General features: G+C 39.8%; 2 protein-coding genes across 2 annotated transcripts in view; both read right to left on the minus strand.

Moving 5' to 3' along the window:
* Nucleotides 1-15,468, minus strand: part of CSRP2BP (CSRP2 binding protein) — a 34,227-nt gene extending 18,759 nt beyond the window's left edge. The window contains exons 1-4 of the mRNA XM_012657949.1: nt 14,772-15,468; nt 12,802-12,920; nt 7,744-7,865; nt 423-604 (exon numbers count right to left, since the gene is read on the minus strand). Coding sequence (XP_012513403.1) covers nt 423-604; nt 7,744-7,865; nt 12,802-12,920; nt 14,772-15,030 — 682 coding nt within the window. The 5' untranslated portion in view covers nt 15,031-15,468. The remainder of the gene's footprint in view (nt 1-422; nt 605-7,743; nt 7,866-12,801; nt 12,921-14,771) is intronic.
* On the minus strand, nt 14,525-19,685 carry PET117 (PET117 homolog (S. cerevisiae)). The gene is made up of 2 exons (XM_012657950.1): nt 19,486-19,685; nt 14,525-15,486 (listed from the first exon to the last, which is right to left on the minus strand). Exons 1-2 carry the CDS (start codon nt 19,579-19,581, stop codon nt 15,337-15,339), a joined length of 246 nt encoding a protein of 81 aa, XP_012513404.1. The 5' UTR covers nt 19,582-19,685; the 3' UTR covers nt 14,525-15,336.
* Nucleotides 19,686-24,861: the final 5,176 nt, after the last annotated feature.

Below are 24,861 nucleotides of genomic sequence, written 5' to 3' on the forward strand. Positions count from 1 at the left end.
CCATGGGTAGGGATGGGTATAAGGCTGGGGAAAGTACCAGGGATTTAGATAAAAGGAGACTGTCAGGAGTTAACTGTTGAAGTGAGGTTGAAGGTACATGGGAATTCATTATATTATTCTCTTCCCCTTTGTATGGTTTGAAATTCTCATAATAAAAAGTTTAAAAACAAAAATTAGATTGAAAACATTGAACTTTGCAGATACCAAAGGAAATCTGTAAAATCAGTAACCAGTAACTTGATGTTTTTATATAGTATTTATTTACAGCACACAAAGAAAAGTATCATACTAAAACTGCCAAAGCAGAGTAGCTCCAGAGAGCCCTACGAGCTAGGCCTGGTAAACGCAGGACTGTCTCTGAAGCTCGCATCTGCTTGGCTCTGGTGTAACCGGCACCTTTTGCACTGTTCTCACAACAGTACCTTTTACTTTCAAAGTAGAGGCAGACAACTTCTCTCCTTCAGGTTTCATTGTTGGAGGCTTGTTATGAACAAGTTTCCACCATCCTGGTTCTCCAAATTCCTGAGCACCAGAACGGAAGTACATGGGACTTCCCACGCTGAGGCAGCCTGCTACTGTGCTCCACCAAGTTGAAGTCTTTTTCCTAAAGAGTTCAAGAGTTCAAAAATTACTGGCACTTCAATTTGATCATTATATAGAAAATATACTCAATGAATACTCTCTGTAACTCCTAGGGTGTGATATGCAATGGAACCTCCAACTGCTAAAGGAACAGAGTGTAAGCATCAGGAGAGACGCTCTGGAGTCTGCCTGGGTTCAAATCCTGGGTCTACCACCTTCCAGCTGCTTAATTTTTTCACCTGTAACATCAGGATAATAGAACTTACTTTACAGGGTTGTTACGAGGATTAAATGAAATAATAAAAGAACATAAAATACTTCTCATGGAATCACCATGATTATGGAATTCCACAGGCTAAATTTAATTAAGTTGCTTTTATACGTGAATTAAACAGAACTCTCAAGAAATAAACAAGAAACATAACTCCAGGATTGGGCATTGTGTAATACAAGTTAATCATTAGCCCTGATAAATAGCTCATTTTACCCAAGGAAGCAGATGTATCTCTCAGTCTGCTCCTACCTACCTGCCCTGATGTACTAGAGTGGCAACAAAACTACATGGTATGTTCCACAAATAGGCATATGCTTCACAACAAAGTAACAAAACATGCAAGCTGTCAACTATTCAGGATTCAAAATTCTTCAAGGCAAATCTTCTATTTTCCCACCTTGAAAACATAAATTGATTACCAGAAATCCTAAAAGACAGTATTTCACAAGAAAGCCAGCCTAAGAGTTGGAAAATATTGCTGGAAAGGAAAAGGAAAAGCATTCTGAGAAGAACGATGTACCAGAAGGCACAGAAAAAAAAATAAACTTTAGTAGGCATGAGCACTCTCTGAGATGGGGAGAATGACACCTTGGCTTCCAACCCCAATCTTTTGGTCCCAGAGCACCTTTCCCACATTCTCATCTTGTTCTAACCTTTCCAAACGTCCTCCTCTTACCCAAGGGATGAGACCAGAGTAGAAACCATTCTACTTGCTTTCTCACCCCCACCCATCAGCAGCTACATGACATGTGATATCCAACAGAATGAATGCAGAAGCAGATAAGAGAATCCGACTGTCTTCTAGAAGCTAATCATTAAAGAGATTTGCAAAAATAAAAAAATGGCACTTGTCTTGCTATTTTTTTTGTTTCGGAAAAAATATATTTTTGCATAAAAATATGTTAACATGAAATGGGTCGACTATTTCATCTTTCATTTCTTTTTTTCCTTTTTTTTTATAGTTGGCCAAACATAAGTGTCTGATGGGTCCACTATTTTTAAAATGAATTAATATTTATAAAATTAGTTTTAATTTCTAAAATGATAAATATCGATAACTATACCAAACATAAACAAAAGCTATTAGGGGTCCTAGATAATGTTTAAGAGTAAAAAAGCATCCTGAGATCAAAGGCTTAAGAACCACTCTCCTTCATGTATCTTTTTTTTTAATCTTTTTTTCTATTTTTATTTGTTTTTAGAGACGAGGTCTCACTATGTTGCCCTGGCTGGTCTTGAACTACTGGGCTCAAGCGATCCTCCTGCCTCAGCTTCCCAAGTAGCTGGGACTACCGGTATGCACCACTGTGCCTGGCTTCTTCATGTACCTTTTAAGGTCATGATCCGTAAGAGAAATCTCCTGTTTTGCCCAACAGACAAAGGGAGGTTGCTTTTCAGTTTCTCAAAAAGATTGACAAAGATAGAAGCAACCCAAATGTCCATCTAAGGATGAATAGATAAACACAATGTAGTATATACAGATACAATAGAATATTACTCAGTCTTAAAGGAAATCCTTAGCACTCTGGGAGGCTGAGGGGGGAGGATCACTTGAGCTCAGAAGTTCGAGACCAGCCTGAGCAAAAGCAAGACCATCTCTACTAAAAATAGAAAAATTAGCTGGGTGTGGTGGCGAGCGCCTACAGTCCCAGCTACTTGGGAGGTTGAAGCAGGAGGATCACTTGAGCCCGGGAGTTTGAGGTTGCTGTGAGGTAGGCTGACGCCACACCACTCTACTCAGGGCAATGGAGTGAGACTCTGTCTCAAAAAAAAAAAAATTAAAGGAAATCCTGTCTTATGCTATGACATAGGTAAACTTTGAGGACATTATGCTGAGTGAAATGAGCCAGTCACAAAAAGACAAATACTGGATGATTCTACATATATGAGGTACCTAGAAAAGTCAAATTCATAGAAATAGAAAGTATTTAGAATGATGACTGCCTAGAATGGGGGGAGATGGAGAGTAGTATAATGGGTATAGAGTTTCAGATCTGCAAGATGAAAAGAGTTCTGGAGATCTGTCAATCTATATTCAACAATGTAAATATACTTAACAGTATAGCGGTCCCCAACTTTTTTGGCACCAGGGACTGGTTTCATGGAAGACAATTTTTCCACGGACCAGAACTAGTATGTGGCCAAGGAGTTGGGGATTATAGCCTAACACTACTGAACTATACACTTAAAAATAGTTAAGATGATAAATTTTGTTATGTTTTTCATCACAATAAATAAATAATAAAAAGACTGTCAAAGACTTAAAGAATTTTAAGAACCAATGTGTTTTTCAGAGTGTGCTCAGGCATTGAAGGTGGGAATATAAACTGGTGTATACTTTCTGGAGGTTCCTTTCATAATATATATATCAAAACCTTGTGTATCCTGTGACCCCACAAATCTACTTCTAATCACAAAAATAGAAAAGATGTATACACAGGAATATGCTTCACAGGTTGACTTAAATGGAAGAAAGCCAGAAATAACCTAAATGTTCATAAAATTAACAGCCAGTGTTACAGATTTAATTGTGTCCTCCTGAAGATGTTGAAATCCTAACCACCAGTACCTGTGAACGTGACCTTATGTGGAAATAGTGATCAAGTTAAGATGAGGTCATCAGGTTGGACACCAACGCAACATGACTGTTGTCCCTATACGAAGGGGAAATTTGGACCCAGAGAGAGATGTGTAAAGAGGGAAGACGGTGTGAAGACACAGGGAGAACACCATCTACAAGCCAATGAACACCCCAGGCTAACAGAAGCTAGGACAGAGGCATGGAATAGATTCTCCCTCACAGTATTCAAAAGGAATCAACCCTACCAACACCTTGATTTCAGATTTCTAGCCTCCAGAACTGTGAGACAATAAATTTCTGTTGTTCAAGCTATCCGGTTTGTGTTACTTTGTTAAGGCATCACTAGCAAACTAATATAGCCAGCTAAATCACAGCACAGACATACAACAAAATACTATTTGTATGGAACAGAATAAATCTGTTGCCAGGGCATATGCAAATACTGTACTTATGAATGTCTCAAATAGTTTTTCCCCAAAATTTTTACTGAAGTAAATTATACATAACATTTACTATCTTAACCATTTTTAAGTGTAGAGTTCAACAGTATTAAGTCATTCCATATTGTTGTACAACCTTCACCTTTCATCTTCGGACTTCTTTTTATTGTGCAAAACTGAAATTCAAGATCCATTAAACAGTAACTCCCAATTCTACCCTCCCACCAGCCCCTGACAACCACCATTTCTGTGTCTATGATTTTCACTATCCTAAGTACCTCAGATAAGTGGAATCATATAGTATTTGTCTGCTTATTTCACTTAGCATAACGTCCTCAAGGTTCATCTATGTTATAGCATGTGCCAGGAATTTCCTTCCTTTTTAAGAACAAATAATATTCTATATTATTAATATATATATATACACACACACCCCGCATTTTGCTTATCCACTCATCTACCGTTAGGCACTTGGGTTGAATACTGCTCCAGGAACACATGCACAGCTCCCTCCCTAGGGCCTCATGGAAGGATGGGTAGCTGCTACTGTGCTAAGAGCTGAAACTGACCAAAATTAACCACAATTTACTGTCCAAGCCTTCCCCTGAAGTTGCAAGCCTTCATTAGACTCCAGAGTTCCAAAGTAGTTACATCAGTCAGAATTTGCCAGTACAAGTGTGTTGTCCAGGTAGGAAGACATTCCTCGTGCTTCCTACTCTACCATCTTCCCAGGATCCTCCTCATATAGTTTTTGAAGTATAAATACTATGAATGTATTCTATCACATTTCATCAATTCTAAGATCTATTATCTGTAAGATACACCATTTTATGTACAAATAAGAGAACTAGCTATCAATTAAATTCCATCAATTGACATTCCATCAATTGTAAGATATATGCAGCTGTCAGAGATATCAAAATTTGAAAACTTGTGCATCTTAAAATCAGAAAAACATGGTAATAAGAAGAAAGTATTCAAACTATACTTCACTAGTCAAAACTGTACCTTCTGGAAGAATTCAAGGCCAGGATTGTAAAAGCACACACAATGGCAATTAATCTATAATAATTAAGCTTTCATATATTTTTTACCTTGTTTCTACAATGGTACATAAAATTATTTAGGTTAGCCATAAATGAACTTTTAGATATTTACATTTTAATAACACATTAAAGGCATAAAAGAAAAATCTGTAAACATCTGAAAAAGAATGTGTTCAAATTTAGAACCTCATTACACAGCATACTATTCTCTTAGATCCTGTGACAAATCAGAAATGGTTATCATTTTTAAGAATTTAAAGTATGTCCTATGGATAGAAGAATTAAAATCTTTAGTAGCTAAGAAAAAAGTTTAACTTAAATATAAATGCTGTTCACAGACAGCTTCCCTGGGGTATAGTGATCCTATAAACATTCATACATAGACATGTCTGAAAAAGTGTTAACTACGTAGGGTGAGTGGTTGCAGGTGACTCTTCAATTACTGGTGTTTAAAGCGGAGTTCCCAAAGTGAACAATAGCACTGTGGCAGGAAATCAGGTGGCAAAGAACCACAGAGTGATTTCTAATTCTCTTTCACTCCTTTTGGTTATATCAAGGAGAAAGTTTATTGTTTTAAATTCTCACTAGCACTTGAAACCTCCCTTTTTGACTGACAAAAAAAAAAAAAAAGCCTCAGATTGCTTTTACATACCATGGGATCCAGCTACAATTTAATAGCATTGTTTTATTTTTAGTGTATTTATTATTATAGTTACATTCTATTTATGGCAAATGATATGGGTTTCTCATTTGCCATGGTGATGAGAAGTTTCTTTTTAAAATAAATGTACTTTTTTTGATTTAAATAGGAGATTAAGTAAATAATAATTCAGGTGATACACCAATGTGGCCAAAAACCACTGGTTTAATGGTTAAACTACACAGAAACTGGAGAGTCATTAATGCCTTGCATTTGAGTATTAAAAAGAAAAAGCCTTAGCAGCCAAGGCTCAGCTGATTCCTCTCAGAACATGCTCTAGAAATGAACAAATGAAACAAATGAACAATTTGTTAAAATCCAGTGATATCCTTAAAAACAGGCAATTTTAATCAAATTTCTTCCAGAAGATAATCAACTAAAAAGAACTGCACTGAGAGTTCATGAATACATTCCAAGATCTAATTTTATCAGTTTTTTCCCTTCCTTATCCCTTATAAATGGGGTAAATTAAGTTCCATAAATAGTACTGAATCATTAAACTAAAACAACAGATTTTATTTCCTTCTGAGAAAGAACCAGTTTTAGTGTCAATTCTTTTCTTAGCATCACTAAATAACTCAAGAACTAAAACAACCCCTTTTGTAAAAATGTGCTGAGTCTATTCCATGTTCTCTCACAAAGCCTTCAGGTCACCCCTCCTTTCAGCTGCCCTCTTTGTACTCTCAGTGACATGAGCAAAGCTGTGATTTCTCAGCATCTGAAGAAACAGAGGCTGTGGCGAATTCAGAGTGAGGACAGGTACGAACTTCTTGCTCTGACCTGAAGTAATCAGAGCCTTTGTCATGTCTTCACTGATCTAATTATGCAAGACTTATGAATCTCACATGGGACTTCAGACAACAACTAACAATGAGAATCGCAAACAAAAGTCACCAATGTAGTAGCAAACTCACTATTTCCTAACAGCAATAAAAATCTTGTTAGATCCACATGGACCTTTAGTTAAAACATATGGTCTCAATGTCTGTGCACTGGCATCCCTAAATCTGATGAACCAAAGCAGCAACCATGGAGGAATGATAGCAGCGAAATCAAAGCACAGTTATGAAAACAGTAAAACAGTTATTAACAAATAAACCAGATGCATATTAATGTGCCTAGACTTTGCTAAGCAATATGAATAATGCCAAAAAATAAAAACTACTTCCAGAGTTAACAAAAACTACTAATAACACAAGACCCCATTAAGAGGAATCTAAATGAGTGCAGTCAGTAACTGCCATTATTTTTCTTCTCCTGACCTCCTATAAGGTACTGAATTTTTTTTCAAAGAGATAGGATGTTGCTATGTTGCCCGGGCTGGCATCAAACTCTTGAGCTCAAGTGATCCTCCCCACCTCAGCCTCCTGAGTAGCTAGAACTACAGGGGTGCATCACCATGACCAGCTTAAAAGAACATAATAATCCTATCTCTTCAATTAAATAGTTACTTATCAAACTCTTTCTCCATTTTTTAACATTCTAAGAATCTCTTCAAAAACATGCTCAATAGAAACCAACACTATCCTCTGGAAGTAGAATGAGAGAAGTATAGAAACCCACACTTTTATAATAAGTATACACTGCCACTTCGATTTTTCATAAAGGTTTCTTTTTTTTTTTTTTTTGAGACAGAGTCTCACTGTGTTGCCCGGGCTAGAGTGCCGTGGTGTTAGCCTAGCTCACAGCAACCTCCAACTCCTGGGCTCAAGTGATCCTCCTGCCTCAGCCTTCCAAGTAGCTGGGACTACAGGCATGTGCCATCATGCCCGGCTAATTTTTTTATATGTATATTTTTAGTTGTCGAGCTAATTTCTTTCTGTTTTTAGTAGAGACGGGGTCTCGCTCTTGCTCAGGCTGGTCTCAAACTCCTAAGCTCAAACAATCCACCCGCCTCGGCCTCCCAGAGTGCTAGGATTACAGGTGTGAGCCACCACACCCGGTCTCATAAAGTTTTTTAACTTAAAGTAAAAACATTTTCTGGCATTCAAAAATTCTTTGTAAACGTCACAAGTAAATACTCTAAATCTCTAACAGGGCTACATTAGGCTGTCTCAAATCTTGTACACTTCGTTCTTTAAATATTCCTTCAAGTATAATATTTTTAAAAATCACCTTACCTACTCCCTAGTAAAAAAGTCCAATGTTTCTCAATAAAAGCACAGATATCTTCTTTCCACCTGAAATAACCTTGACGTCCACTTCCTTCCAGAGACAAGTTGTACATTGCCAACATGACAACCTGAAACACAAACAAAACAAGGGCTGGGAGAACAGTGTGATTAGGGATGTTAATCTTGAGGGGGAAAAGTTTGTTCTGTTTTCTATTCCAAGTAGGAATGGTAGTGAACAGAGGAGACAAGGGATGTGTAATATTTTGGAATATTAGCAGTATAGAATTTTACTTCTTTTTTTCCTTTCATAAGGCATTACTAATCCACTTAATTCTGTGCAGTTGTTCTGTAGGTGTTACATACGCAGGGCTGACGTGTGGTTGGACTGTTGGTTACAACAGAGTTGCCACTCAATCAGTTGATAAATAGGCATTGTCTCAAACACTGCCCCTACCCTATACAATGCAGCCCCAAAGGAAGGGCTAACCACTTGACCGGCAGGTGCCTACTTCGGCCAGCATTTTCTGACTGATGGACCTACTCTTTATTAAATATTTTTAAAATGACCCCTGCATATTTACTTTTCTAAGGTCTTTAGAGGGTAAAAACAAGATTCTCTAAATTTTGGAGCTAAAAATGTCAGTTGCCATCTACTCAGTGATTTAGCCATTTTTAACTGTGGAAACCTTTCTTCAAATGAAATCAGCTTTAGACATGGGGCAGGGAACTGAACGGCCTGGCCACTCGGCCCATTCTCAGAAGGCACCAAGACACCCCCAGAGCTGTGTGCAAACTCCTGATCTAGTCCAGGCTTGTTATTTTACAGAGGAGGAACTCATGGCCCCAAATGGGGAGGTATTTTTCAGAAATACAAATAACAGATGCTCACTGTAAAAGACTTCAATAATACAGAAAAGAGCAAAGAAGGAAGGAAAAATCACTTGAAATCCATCAAGAAATTAATCACTTTTAAAATTTCAGTGACTGCCCTTTCAGACATTTCTCCTTCCATCTATATTCATGGAGATGTTTTATTTACGTAATTTTTTATGTAAATGGACAAAACTATAGGAGCTATTCAAAACCATGTTTTCAACCTAATAAAAATCATGACTTATTTTTGGGCCAATGAAATTGAAAAGGAAACAGAATACAGAAAAGAATCCTTAATCCTTATTTCTGTAAGGTGCATCCCATAGCTGTTAGGAGTCTAGCAAATTGCAGTTAATGCCCCAATGTGTATTCACAGCATTAAATCCCTAGCGGTCCTGTGGGAAGACCCATGACTATGCCACACAGACATGCCCGGTAATTCTGATGCTTCTTCACTAGCCAAGTTTCAATTTCCCCCATCCTTAAACTTGTAATGCTTGCAGTCTACCACACAATTAATCCCATGAACAGATTTTTCAAATGTCTTTCACTTATTTTTGTATTAGGTCTACACCAGCCAACAAACATCTCCCTTTAAACAGTTAATATTCTGGGGAGTTAGTGTTTAATGGGTATAGTTTCATTTTGTGGAGATAAAAAAGTTCTAAGATGACCGAAAAGAACAAATGATACTGGATAAGAAAGACACCTGCACCCGAATGTTTATAGCTGCACAATTCACAATTACAAAGATGTGGAAACAACCCAAGTGTCCATCAATACATGAGTGGATTAATAAAATGTGGTATATGCATACCATGGAGTACTATTCAGCTTTAAGAAACAATGGTGATACAGCACCTCTTATATACTCCTGGAAAGAGCTGGAACACATTCTACTAAGTGAAGTATCCCAAGAATGGAAAAACAAGCACCACATGTACTCACCATCAAATTGGTATTAACTGATCAACACATAAGTGCACATATAAGAATAACATCTATTGGATGTTGGGCAGGGGGGAGAGGGGAGAAGGGAGGGAGGAGGGGACGGGTATATGCATACACAAAGAGTACAATGCGCACCACCCGAAGAATGGACATATTTGAAACTTGGACTTAGGGGGGGCGGGGGGGCAAGGGCAACATACGCAACCTAAACATCTGTACCCCCATAATATGCTGAAATAAAAAAAATAAAAAATTAAAATTAAAATAAAAAAGTTCTAAGATGGACTGTGGGGATGGTTACACAACAGTGTGAATGTATTTGATGTCACCAAACTGTACACTGAAAAATTGTAAATTATGTTATGCATATTTCAGCACAATTTGAAAAAAGTTATTGTTCAATAAATAATTTAAGAAAATTATCAGCCTGAGTAAGAGCAAGACCCCATCTCTACTAAAAATAGAAAAAATTACGGGCGACGTGGCACATGCCTGTAGTTCCAGCTAATCAGGAGGCTGAGGTAGGAGGATCACTTGAGCCAAGGAGTTTGAGGTTGCTGTGAGCTATGATGACGCCACTGCACTCCACCAGGGGAAACACCAGTGAGACTATTGAAAAGGAGAGGAGAGGAGAGGAGAGGACAGGACAGGACAGGGGAGGGGAGGGGAGGGAAAGAAAGAGAAAGAAAAGAGAGAACGAAGGAAGAAAGGGAGGGAGGGAGGGAGAGAGGAAGGAAGAAAGGAAGGAAGGAAATAAATTAAGACTGAGCTTTGCCCCATCTCAGACTCTGAGAGCCCCTCAGAAAAATGTACTCACTGATAATCTCAGTGGTAGATGTTTGTCTGTTATTTTATTTCCAGTACCTTCCTTTATATTTATTTCATGACTGAAGTTAAAATTCACCTATTTATTTGAAAATAACTTTATATCACTTAAATTTACTGTGCAAACTATATATTAATATATAAAGGACCTGTTTTTCCTCCTCTCGTGGAATCTGTGATCTAAAAGAATGAATTCCAGTTTAGTTTTCTGCTTTCATGCTACTAGACCAAGCTCGTCAGGAATGAAGTCAGCATTGTGGACCAATGTATCCCCAGGGCCTAGCTCAGGGCTAGCAGACACTCAGTGTCTGCTAAAGAACACCTAGAAAAATAGTGAGCACAGATCATGGTATCTTTATTTGCGACGTAAAAATGAGTCCCCAGGACAAGAATGTAAAAACTCCCTATCCTTCCCAAATGCTTTTTTTTTTTTTTTTAGAGACAGGGTCTTGCTCTGTAACCCAGGCTGGTCTCAAACTCCTGATCTTAAGCAATCCTCCCACCCTCCCACCTAGGTCTCCCAAAGTGCTGGTATTACAGGCATAAGCCACCATGCCCAGTCTCTTCCTAAATGTTCGATAAAGTTTCTCTTATACATCAAACTTGTTCACAAAGGTCACCAAGGAAGTAGAGGACACAGGAAGGGGCCTTTCAGTCAGGAAACCAGATCTCTTTACCAGGAGTATTTTATAATACAAACAAAATATGATTTTGTGTACAAGCATTTCTACTTACTCTTTGGTAAATCAATACAAAGTTTAAAAAGACAGAAAATCCACATTCCAATACACTAAGTATTTGGAGACACCAGTGGAGTCTATTCAAGACAAACTGATTCTCTTTTAGGTCTTCAATGAAAGATGGGCTTCTTCAGATGCAACTATAGCAATACTGGTCAGTAGTTTGCCAAGAACCAGACGTGTGTGATCTAAGTTATCGCTTCATCCTACCAGGTTATTATCCACCATCTCTATGTCTTTTGGAAGTGACAAAATAATTTGCAAGTTATGCTAGTCTAACTAAATATGCAAATTAAACCAATATATATATTCTGAGCAATATAGACAAATGCCAAATATTTTTCAAAAAGAATCTCTATAGAAAACTCAAATTCTTGAAAATACAACTTACACATATTTGCTATTCTTCCATTTTACAGCTTTTATGAGAAACTATTTGCAATTCAAATACAAATCTGCCTGTGTGCACGTATAACAATCATCTATTAATATTAACATGACCTTGCCCAGACACAGTATCCCATGGACACTTTGAGATAAATATCCCAATTACAACATTCATAATATTATACCCTCAATACAAACTTCCCTTCATTTTCTGCTAATATAATTTCAGGCATGTCAAAAAAGGCTTCCTAAATTCACCACTCACAGATTTCATTAGGTGTCCTAATAAAGCACTGATAATTAAGATAACAGTCTAAGGCTGCTAAAGCAACTACAGTTTACAAGGAACACTATAAGTGGCTCACGTGGTATAATCTAAAATCTTCTCATTACCCTGTTTATTTTTTTCAAAGCAAAAAGTGCTATGGATAATTATCCTATTTATGTTTATTACCTAAAATAAAAGTTCGATGTCAGCTGCCTTGGGGCAAGGGCCTTAGCTGTCTCCTTCACCACAGTAGTCTCCAGGCCTAGAATAGCACCTGGTTCATTATAGGCATTCAGTATTTGTTCAATGAATGAACATAAAAAACTGAGTAATATACAATTCATCTGTTTTTTGAGCTTAAAAAATATACATATATTGGTGCCTCATTATACAAATTATACATTATTACACATATTAATATAAAAACAAAACCAAAAAAATTTAATACAACCTGGGGATCAGTAAAAAGCTATTGTTTAGGCTATAGTTGGCTGAAATTCGGGTGTTGGTATTGGAGATGGTTAAAAGTGAATGAAAATATTTATCAAACAAAAAATATTCAAACATCTCTGAGATCAAATGCAGAAAAGCTGGGTTATGTTAGTTTTTGCAATCAGTCACATTACTTCTTCTAAATCTGTTTTCAATGTAGCCATCTTTACATTTTAAAAAATGGTTTTACTGTTCTAAAAATGGCTACCAGAAAAATGTGAACTTCATTTTCAATTATAATCAGAGCTTGTAATATATAAATGAAATCATGTGAAATCATGTGAAATCAACGTATAAATGAAATCATGTGAGATTTTCAAGAATCTCAAACCCAATTCGCTAAGTTAGCAGCGAGTATTTTTCACCAATAACTCCTTTCTCCACATAATCGGTATCCAATTTTCATTGTGAAATAAAAAGTGCCCCTCAAAACAATGCAAAAGCTCATACATGTTTCCCACTCCCGATAGTCATTCCGACAAATCCCTTGGAGGACCACCCTCATGAACTCTAGAGCTTTTTACTCACTTGCTGCCATGTCAGCTTCAGCCTTTCATACTGCTCCTTGCCATCTGCTGAGCAATCAGAACAAGTAAACCTAAAAAAATTATCACCCTTAAGGTAACTGAGCTGTTCCCTCAGCTGACCTAGAAGAAAAACAAAAAGTCACATCATAGGTATCTAGAGCAGTGGTAACCCAAGGATTTAATCAGTTTATCAACCAAATTTCCCAAGTTTCCCAGGCTGTATGTGTGGGGTTTTTTGTTTGTTTGTTTTCAGCCAACCCACATAGCAGGCTTGTGGTGAGGAAGGGAGTAAAGAAAGATTTTTATTCTTCTAACATCAAGTGTATGCCCACCAGGATCTGTGGTTAACTTTTAGGAAAAAGGTACTGGAAAAGCAGGTGTTATTGCTCTAACTGGATTTTCCATCTGTCACATTCCTGACTCCTACAGGAAGGTCTCTTCACACATTCTTTCAAATATCTGAGCTCCCACCACGTGCCACGCACTGGGCTAAGAACCAGGAATATAACTTTCAAGACAGACATGGTGCCTGCTCTCACAGGTTTACAAGAAAACTGGTAATCACAACAGCACAGCAATTCTCCATCCTCACTCTCCATCAGAATCACACAAGGAGTTGCTTTTTGTTTTTTAAATAAGCCTGTATCTACCCTAGACGAAATGAATCTATCTCTTAAGCAGGACCTAGGCCTCTGCATTTTTTAAAGTTGCCCAGGCGATGCTGATGCTCTGTGAGGCATGAAAACCACCGGAGTAGAATGAGATGTGTATCACAGGGCAGTGTGAGGGCACATAAGAGGAGTGCCCGACCTATATTAGGAAGATGGGGGGGGACAGATTGGAAATTGGTCAGATGAAGAGGGGTGCTTGTGTGTATGGGGAAGGGCACGGAGGCTGGAGAGATGCCCATTCCAGAGAGGAAACAAAAATGTGCTAAGTCCTAGGGATAAGTAAGAATTGCTTGTGGAGAATAAAAAGTTTGCCCTAACTGCAAAGTTGTCCGTATGGCGATAAAAAAGGCTAAAGTTAGCAGGGGCCTGACCACAAAGGGAGGTTTATAATTTATTCTGTGAGGACAAAGGAAAAACCACGAGATGTTCAGGCAGAACCCAGAATTAACAAGCTGTTAAGGGAAAGAGATAGCTCAGAAGCGAAGACCAGCTAATAAGTAGTAAATTCTAGGTTTGTTTTCTGTGATAATGTTATTATTAATTTGAATAATTGAACCCCTTTTAACAAAAACATTTCCATATACCAGAAAATGACCCATTTCATAGTAACATATATATAAATTTCTCTTAGTTACAAAATCTATACAGAAAGCATTCGAGTACATATGTCTTTACCAGTCTCTTGCCTAATAGAAAAACCCTGTTTTGGTATGAATCCTATAACGGCTGGCAAGCCATGCTCCTCAAGAGCCAGGAAGCTAGCAGCTGCGAATATCAAGATCGAGGCAATGAGGGTGCCTGTGTGTGTCCCCTTGCCAGCAGATAAAGGGGACCAGCAAATAAGAAAAAAGACTTGTCCTGGAAAAGGGAACACCTTCAGTCTGCTAACTCTGATCTCACTGCAGTATAAATAGCAGTTTTCTATGTAAGTTAAATAAAAGAATAATTGTTATGAACTTGAACATTAATTCTACACTGAGACTAGAATTTGGCCCCAAATCTATAATATGATCGTGTTAGAAAAATGTGGCTAATTCTTTAAGTAACACAGGATTTCCAATTTTCTTATTTTTATTGAGTTATCATCAAGAATGTTAATTTACCAATGTGATAGAGGTTGACAATTTTTATTAATACAAATGTGTCTATGTTTTATATAAATTTATAGTTGATCAAGTAAATAATAAATATCATTATCCTTCTATTTACATCTATTTTACATTCATGTTTCTTCCACAGGTTAGAAAAACAAACCTTCACACAGGCATTGACAAATCAAAGGAATTGAGAAGCTCCTTACTGGCCGGTATCCATTTTTGGCACTTGTCACAGAAGTAAGACAGCTGCTCCTCCACCCAGGACACATCTCCTTCATCGCTGTTGAGGGAATCCCCACTCTGGTCATGAGATAAGTCCACTGATGCCTGATCCTCTGATTCAACAATCAGGAGGGTCTCCCCTTCCACTTCTCCCTCCTCCAGCCCTTCCGAGGTAGACGTTCTTGTGGCTTCATCATCGTGCCGACTTATCAAACTACTCAAGTGGATGTTACTATCCATCCCTTCCTTCTCACAAGTTCAGAACTATTTTTCAGTAACAATCCTAAGCTCTGGACACTGAACTTAAAGGGGCTTCTACCAGGATCACACAGAAACTCTTCAGAAGAGTGCCTGCCCACACCTTTACTCAGACACAAGGGATTTATAAAGCAGTAATTTAGAATATATGATCCACTGTCCTTTATTTGATCAAGTTTTAAAGGACAGTGACAAAAAAAAAAAGGTCAAGATATCACTAAGCTATTCTCCATCAACACACACACACACACTCAGCGTTGTCTGTCCCACTGATATTTCGTATTCAAGTCATGTTTTTTGAGATCCTTTTGCCAATAACATCTTCTCTCTTTCTGCTTCAAGTTGCTCAGTCAAAATAATCTGTTCTTCCAAAAGACGAATGTTTTCTTTTTTCCGATTCTGCCTCTCAATGTCTCTGATCACTCCGTCACGAAGCCTCTAAAAACGTAAGAAACAGATTTCAGTAACACCCAGAACAGGTGGTTCCCATCCTTGTGCCATTCAAATCCAAGTAACAGTGTTACCAAAATACACTTAAAACTTTCAGATTCCAAATACCCAATTACTATTTTAACTTTCTGTACAAATGTAAAATGCAATAAAATGTAACGAAGAAGCAAATAAATTTGGTAGTGTGTAGTTATTACTGAAATGATTTCTTACATTTTAAGACATTCCTGAACATTTAGTACAGAAAACTTATTGTGAAATAGTAAAAAAGAAAAAGCTGGCACCATGTTGAATTTTAAAAGCTTAATCGATATTTGATGCTTTAAAACTTTGACAAAGCCAGGCTTGGTGGCTTGCGCCTATAATCTTGTAGTCCCAGTTACTCAGGAGGCTGAGGTGGGAGGATCACTTGAGGCCAGTTCATGACCAGCCTGGGCGATATAGTGAGATCTTATCTCAAAAATAGATTAATTAATAATAAGATAAAATAAAAACTGAATGAGTTACTATGGCAGCACTGTGAACTACTCTCCTGTTAGCCATTATCCTAGCTGAACAATATCAAGAGAAAAAAAAGGAGATTACTATAATCTGAACAAATTATTACAAATACAATAAAGAACCTGGCTTCTTCTAACACGTAAAGTGAAAAAGTAAAAATCACACAAAACTATTAATCAACTATATAACAGAGGCTGGGCACTATAGCTTATGCCTGTAATTCCAGCACTTTGGAAGACTGCGGTGGGAGGATCATTTGAGCCCAGGAGTTTGAGACCAGCCTGAGCAACATAGGGAGACACCAACGCTACAAGAAATTTTAAAATTGGTTGGGCATGGTGGCGCACACCTGTAGTCCCAGCTACTCAGGAGGCTAAGGCAGGAGGATCTCTTGAGCCCAGGGGCTCAAGGTTGCAGTGAGCTATGACCACAAATAGAGCAAGACCTCGTCTCTTAAAAAAAAAAAAAAAAAAAAAATTACATAACAGACAGAGAAAGAAAAACAAAAAATGCTACTATCAGAGGTAAAGATAAAGACCCATCAATGGTAGTTACCTTGATAAGCACTAAAAAAATCAAGTACAGAATTCCAGAACGTAGAACTGGCACCTAAGATGAGACTTTTAAAAACATCGATTTAGTCATTACTAATAACTAATATTTTCAAGTTTATAGCTCACAAAACACTGTTTTTAATAGCGGCCTTATGAGGTAAAATTAATAAGGGCAGGGCCCCACAGTCTGGGTATGTTTGGTTTTCTAAAAATTATTATATCTATTTTTAAAAACTCACCTAGTACCCACTTGCTGGACCTCCTACAGGCCTATAGCTTCACTCACTATTATGAGAGAGCTGGGAAATTTAAGAGTCCTGGGACTGACACCTGAAACCCAATTTTGTTGAACCCTGCACCCTTGGCAAGATCCCCAGTGAGACAAACATGGAGGTGTTTATTCCAGTCCCCTCACCCCTCGGGTCTTCCTGTCCTGTACTCCTTACACCGTGACATACCTACATACCCCCCCACAAAGCCCACACAATCCACTGGAGTCATTCTTTCCACACCTGCCTCCCTGATCCTACCCTTCCCTCTCAGAGACATTAGCATATGCTTATAATCTCGCACTCCATCCCACCATTTGAGATCTTCCTCCAGGTTTCAATGTCTATGCTGTTTGCCTCACACATCTTTCCTGTGACTTCTACTTAACTACCTTACTAACCACTCCTCTTACTAGCTACTGAACTGCCTCCCTTACTATAATAACTTCCAAAGACCTCTTCACAACCCTAACACCTAGAACTCTGGCTTCTCCTCATATAGTACCACTTGGTTTTTGCAGGATTACTGTGAGGATTAAAGATGATGCATATAAAGTGCTTAATATAGTACCTGGCATACAGAAGACAGGAAACAACAATCATTATTTAATTTCTTGCTTCCTTGAACCTTCTGATAAACCTACTGTGTCAATTAAATTTGTCCTATTTCCCGTTGCTAGAATGTAAGCTCCTAATGAAGGACCACAGGTAAAATAAACCCAGGTTATTCTGGTCAATCTTTTCTTCATCTCTAACTTTCAAATAACCACTTTTCCACTCTTTAACACAGTGCTTTCTCAGCCCTGGCTGTGTGTTAAAATCCACTGCGTCAACTTTAAAACATACTTACGCCGGGCCCCCACCCCCAAGAGACTCTGGCTTAATTTGTATGGGGTGGGGGCCAAGCCTTAGTCACACAGCAAAAACCTCCCAGGAACACCTGATAAGTAGCTAGGGTTCAGAACCAAGCTCTAACCCATCCCTACCTAATTCTCTTCAAAAAGCACTGACTTCACTGACCTTGGAACTATATCTGACATAACATCCTCTACTCCATCTCAAGTTTTCTCGGGATCACTATCTTTTCCTTTTTCTCCTAAGAAGGGGGAAGTCTCCTTCCCGTCCGCTATTACAAAAGCTACCCTCGTAGAACCACACTTTAAACCCAAATCTCCAATCATCAGTCATTCCATCCCCCTCCTCAAAATTCTTTTATCATCACATGCTTCCTCTCCTCCGATTTCCACAGATTGTGAACACCCAGGACAAAGACCTCATCTGCTTCATCTCTGTATACCAAATACATAGCACAGCCAAAAGCTCTGGACAGGCAAATCAAGAAAAGACTGTTGGCCGGGCGCGGTGGCTCACGCCTGTAATCCTAGCACTCTGGGAGGCCGAGGCGGGCGGATTGTTTGAGCTCAGGAGTTCGAAACCAGCCTGAGCAAGAGCGAGACCCCGTCTCTACTAAAAATAGAAAGAAATTAATTGAACAACTAAAAATATATAGAAAAAACTAGCCAGGCATGGTGGCGCATGCCTGTAGTCCCAGCTACTCGGGAGGCTGAGGCAGGTGGATCGCTTGAGCCCAGGAGTTTGAGGTTGCTGTGAGCTAAGATGATGCCACGGCACTCTAGCCCGGGCAACACAGTGAGACTCTGTCTCAAAAAAAAAAAAAAAAAAAGACAAGACTGTTTATTCTTGATTCATCCAGTTCATTATTTCCACCCTGGGCAAACTAGTTTCAACCCCAACAACTGTCAAGGTGCTCTCTGGAAGCTCACCAACGACCTACTTACCCGTTCTCACACTCAACATTCAGCACTGTTGTGAATCATTTATAGGCTCTGGAGCAGCTTTGTTTTTTTCTCTTTGTATTCCCAAAGTACCCAGTGAGGTACCTGGCATACAGTGGTCACAAAACGTTTGCCAACTTGAATAAAAAAGAAAATATGAACTGGGAGAGACAGAATAGATGGTCCGTCACTGTTCAGTGAGTCACGTATATTTCCAGAAATAAAAGTAGCAAAAAGAAAATCTGGAGGCTGGTATCGTTCTCAGTCTACAGTTTCCATAGCAAAGTGTTCATTTAAACAAAAAATACAAAAGGCACCGACGGTGGGTATAGGGGCGTCTGCTTTACCACGGGATAAAATCACTAGCTCTTAAACACATTAGGCTTTAGCCCCAACCTTGGGTCTGGGGGTGGGAAAGAGGCCACTAACTTGCTGAAAGCACCCCACGGAAAGCGCTTGCCTGCCTTCCATCCATACTTTCTAACGGCCCAAGTGAGATGCTGAAAGGTCGGCTTCATTGCAAACTAGCTGTGACTTGAAAACAGAACCGCTGGGCACCCCAAGAGCGTGCGTTTGCGGGAGCAAGGCCCGTTCCGCACTGGGGTCCCAGCCGCTAGTAGAGGGGTTACCCTGGACCTCCAGGCTGCACACGCCGCGGAGAGCCGCAGGGGCCAGGGCCCAGCTAGGCGGCCGCCACGCCGCAGTCGCAAATGCGTGGGGGCGCCGGGCCACGCAGTCGGGGGGCAGTCGTGAGGCTGAGAAGAAAAGACACAAGGAGGAGTGTACGAACCACGCGGACGGAGACCACAGGAGGCCCGAGGCCGCCGCCGCGCACAGGCCGGGAAAAGACGGTCACGTGACACCGACCTGCTGGTCCTGCCGCTGCTTCAGATGCACGCCGGCCACCGTGGCCACCGTCAGCAGCACCGAGAGGCCCAGCACCACCTTCGAGCTCCTCGACATCCCCACGCCAGCGCCGCGGCCTCTTCCTCCCGCCCGTCCGAGGCGCCGGGGTCACCGCTGAGTGTGCATCGCCGCCGGTTCGGGCCAGGCTCGACCCCTCGAGCGCAGAGCCCCAGCCGTCGTGTGCGCCGCCCGCCGCCGCCAGGCTCGAGCAATCGAGAGCCGAGCATAGAGCGGCGCCCCTGCTCCGTGGGCGGCAGAGTTAGAACACCCCCAGTTCTAATTCTAGAGAGCTCCGGTCCGAGCTAGCCTAGCACCTTGCCAGGGTAAGAAGTTCCATGGCCTGAGCCAGCTCAGTGTCGCCCCCCACCCCGCGCTCCGGCGGCAGGGGATGTCCTGAAGGGCCGGCATTCCCACGGGGGTACCGTGCTGAACCCCTCGCACACCAGTCCTTCGGAGCGCCGGAATGATCCAGACGCTTTGCCCAAAACCCTCTTCGCCCAAATACAGACCCTCATTGCCCATTTGGCGGGGCAGGTGCCACCAGGAGATTGCGTAGTCGGCCGCTTCAGAGATGCGGGTGGAGTCCTCGTGGAGTTTTTGTTTGAGGACCCATAATTAGACTTTGTAGACGCAGTCACTTGCTTTCTCGTCATCGTTCTGGGGCCACTGGTCAGGCTCTGATTTTTCTAAAAATCGAAAAGCCTTCTGCCTAAAGAGTATGCTAACTGGGCAGCAGTACCTTGTCTCCTGATAGGAAAAGCGCTGAGTGGTGGGTCAGGAAATTTACCCTGCCCCTGTCGTTTCCCCTGTAACCTTTTGAGATCACTTCTACGCCCTTGGAGCCTCAGTTTCCGTGCCAGTAATACATGATGCCTTATGCCCACATTACTAGGAAAATAAATCAGAATGAAGAAGTGCGTTGGGAATAGCGTAAGAAATTGTGCAGGGCATCATTTTCACGTGTCCCTTGAGTAGAAAGAGGCATGGCCTCTCCCAGAAACCTTTAAGTATCTAATAGAGCAGCCAAAGAAGAGAACAGATCATTCGATCGTTCTTTCCTTCTGGAATTCACAAAGAACTAGCTTCTTCCTATGGAAACAGCTACAAACGATATTGATTAGGGATAGGTCTTGGTTAGTCTCACCCAAGGGCTTCTCCAACATTCATCTCTCTCATCAGAAAAAAATGTCAATACTGTATTATTATCTTTAATAGAAAAAAAGAGCTGTTAGATCCTTTATAATTTCGACTGCTGTAGATTTATGAATCGTTGTTAAAAATAATGGCTTTAACTGACAATACCACGTTGGCAAAAATGTGGAACAGCTGGAACACTTTGCACTTTTGGCAGGAATGTCAGCTGGAATCACCTGTCCTCCATGACCCAGCAACTTCACCCCTGTACACAGACCCAGCAGAACTGCGTGCATAGGCACCCAAAGAGACATGTAGAAGAGTGTGCATAGCCACACAGCCACAACGGGCAAAAACTGGAAACCACCCAAATGTCCAGCAGGAGACTAGACAGTAAATTGTGGTGTTTCTGCACGATAAAATCCCATACAGTCTTGAGAATGAATGAACTGTTGCTGTACAAAATGATGTGTGAATTAATCTCACAAATGTAAGGTTGAAGGAAAGAAGTCAGGCACGAAAAAGTGTTATCTGCATCAATTCCACTTACGAAAGTCAGCATGGTGGTTACCTTGTTGGGGGAAGCGGGAGTATTTGCTGGGAGAAGGCATGAATGGGGCTTCAGGGATGCTGGTATCATTGTTTCTTGGTCTGGGTGCTGGTACTGGATGTTTGGGAAAATTAGTCCAGTAGCACACCAAGCTGTGTGCTCATATCTACAGGTAGGATATATGTCTGTACAAAATATACAAAATCATACATAAAAATATGAACAGAAAAATGTGGCTTTATATTTTACCATCACTTTTTGTACCAAAAAAGTTTTTTTCTCCATGATGACTGTCAAAAATTGAAGAGATTATCATTTAAAATGTCTTCATCAGGAACCACGTGCAGGAACTATTTTCAATATAAAACTTGATATAAAAAAGTTAGACTCCAGGAAGCAAGCTCTAGTTTTTCATTTAAAAAAAAAAATCACAGACATGTTATCAGAAAATTTTACACAAATTTAATATTTAAATCTACCCCAATACTGTTTTTATTTTGCTTCTCATAATATATATCATATATTTTTGTTTTTATTTTTATAAGAATATCATATATGGAAAATGTAAATAATTACTATCCACAAAGCTCCATTTAGAATTATTCAAGCTCCCTCAAGGTGATCCCAGTGAGCTATACACATATCATCCTCTTTTATGTTTACCAGGGTGGGACAAAGATTAGGAAGCATGGCTGATTTAATACAATTTGCTTTTTAGGCCAGAACGCACAAAGCTTGTGTATCTGCCTTTATTCTAATGTCTTCATACCCTAAGATCACATTAGCTCTGCCCCTCTCAGCTTTGGATTGATCCAGATGTGCCCAGAGAGACCACTGCTCTCCTGGAGGGGACACTGAGTGCACCCGCATCTCTGCCATCCGAGTGAACTTACCTCCAAAGACGAAAATATGAAGCTGACCTCCTTAAAACCTCTCAGTGGCCCTCCATGCATACAGGATAAAGTCCCAAACTCTTTAAAACAACATATTCCCCCATCTTCCCCTTCAGCATTCCCCAAGTAAGAGGAAACATCACAAAAGAAGTAGAGCTGGAGGTTTGGGGCTTGGCGAAGAATCAAGAAACAAAACAGAAGTGGAGAGGAGTGCAGTCATCTCCCTGTGTTTGAACAATGTAGTCACACAATCTTTGTTCCACTTTCACTCACACAAGGGTGGGGACTTGAAAAATGCCTTCGCCACTGAGTGTGTAATTTGGCTTATGTTATTTGGGCTTGAATCATGGCCAGGTCCTCGTGGCTATTATAGGAGAGCTAGATTTCAAGTCACTTCTGTCTTAGGCAGCAGTAATCATTAGTACGCTAGTGGGAGGTATTAACAGGGAGACGTTAGTTTAAAATGGAATAGACGGTAGGCGTGAACATAACAGGTGAGAGCAGAGGCATAAGGCAATGAATAGAAGTTTGTATGGGGCGGGGCTGAGAGAGAGGAGGCAAAGCGGGAGATTTGTTTGGGAAGAAGGTGGAGCGTGTCAGCTGAATTGGCACCAGTGACCAACCTTCCTGTAAATGTGTCAATCTCAGCACAAATGATTGCAGAAATATCACACCACATGGCACCTCATAAAGCACCATTGTGACTAAAAAGCAAACAAAGAGCCTTGCCTTGTGTGTGGCCCTGTAGTAGGCTCTACAGGCTATCAGTGCAATGAAGTCCCATCTTCTTCAGGCCGAGGCGCTAAAGCCAGCCCTCGGCATATAAGGCAAATATCAAAAATAGTTAAAACTACCCTTGAAAAATCCCTTTGGAAGGTGACATATTGAAGAAAGTAGTCCAAAACAGGACTACTCTCAGGAAGTCCAAAACAGCCAGTTTTTCCTCCAGCCCTGGAGTTAATCAGTGTGAATTCAATGCAGTATCTATATAACTATAACAATCTGAAATGCTGCACTGGAGATTTGTCTCTTCTCGTCCATTTGTTAATTTATTTAATCAGTTGTTTATATCAGTATGGACTCATGTACATTTATTTTGTACTTTGTGTTATAACACAGTATTACATTATTTTTTTGCTCAGATAGTTCCAGCTTGGCCATTGTGAGCTCTTTTGGTTGGCTCTTGTGTTCCTTTGACACATCCCCATCAACGTGAGTTTTTCTTTTTTAACATTTCCTTACTTTCTGGCACTACAAGATGCACCAGCCTAATCTTGTATATTTCTTGCCTTTATCCTATAATCAGGCATTTCTCCCCGATCCGTGGTTCTTTTTATTGAAGAATGATGTTATTAATAGAAACCAAGATCTAGGCCTTTGATGTGCTTGTTGCTATTGGGGTATTGTTTCTTTTAGGCCCTCTCAGCTGACAGAGAAAAGAAATATATGTGCATATACTAATCTGTTTATATACACATATCTACAAGTATTTCTATATGTAATCATCTATATTGAATAAAACAAGTTATTACTGATGTCTCCAACTCTAGTTCATTACATGAATTATTCTAGCCTTCCACTTTTTTGTAGGTAAATTCCTACTCCAACAGTGAGAGACTGGGCTTCTAGTATCTACCATCCATTTATGTAATTGTTCAATTCCAGTATACACGTATGCTCAGGATTGTTAACCTGAAGTCCTGTGGGAAGCAGCCTTATCTCCTAGTGTACCATGCTTTTGTGCAGTTCCTGTTGCTTTTAGTGTTATAGACGTCATTCATTCCAAAGTTACTAGATCAGCACCTTTTGCCCCCACCCTTCAGTGAAGTTGCCTCATACATTTGCAATACAGTTAGATTCTCTTGTCACAGCTTGCACTTTTTCCTAGGATGTTCCTGAGAGTATTTTTTGACACTATTCTGTAAACATGATGGAGTCAGCATATATGCCCTCTTCATGATACCCAATTATAGGGATTATATTGTCTTTAACCTTTACCTTTATGCCTTTAAATATATTTATATATTCACACCTAATGGATGTGGTGCACACTGTCTGGAGAGTGGGCACACTTGAAGCTCTGACTCAGGCAGGACAAAGGCAACATATGTAACCTAAACATTTGTACCCCCATAATATTCTGAAATATAAATAAATAAATAAATAATAAATATATTTAGACCTCTGTGCTTGATTCATCAGCTTTAAATAATATTTTCTGGCCACTAGCTCTAAACATTGAGGAAATCAGCATAACTGACCTACTTCCCTCCTTCTGTCTCTTTCTCACTCGACTTTCACTGGCTTTTATCACTCCTTCACTGTCAGTTTATAATATTTACATTTTGTTCTGTAACCATAATTCCCACATTTGTTTTAATCTTAGTCACATGTTTAGATGGATTTGATGGCCATTAGCAGCCCCTTCGGTGTCTTTTCTCCATTTATAATCTATTAAAATCTTTAAGAAAGGGCTTTAGAAACTGTATTTCCTGAATTCTTGCACATTCAAAAATATGTTCACGTTGCCTTTGTGCCTAAAGGACAGTTTGGCTCAGCGAAAATCTCTTGGATCATAATACTTTCTTTGCATGAGGACTGTACAGACTTTACTCATCTGTCTTCCAATGTCAAACACAGGTGTGGAGACTTTGAGGCAAGGCTGATTTTTCTCCTTTTAGTTGCTTTGCATGGTTTCCTGAAGCATACTTTATCTTTGAAGTCCAATAACTTTACTAGAATATGTTTTGGAGTCAATTT

The sequence above is a fragment of the Propithecus coquereli genome, unplaced genomic scaffold, assembly GCF_000956105.1.
Source record: "Propithecus coquereli isolate 6110/MARCELLA unplaced genomic scaffold, Pcoq_1.0 Scaffold566, whole genome shotgun sequence".
Taxonomy (NCBI): domain Eukaryota; kingdom Metazoa; phylum Chordata; class Mammalia; order Primates; family Indriidae; genus Propithecus; species Propithecus coquereli.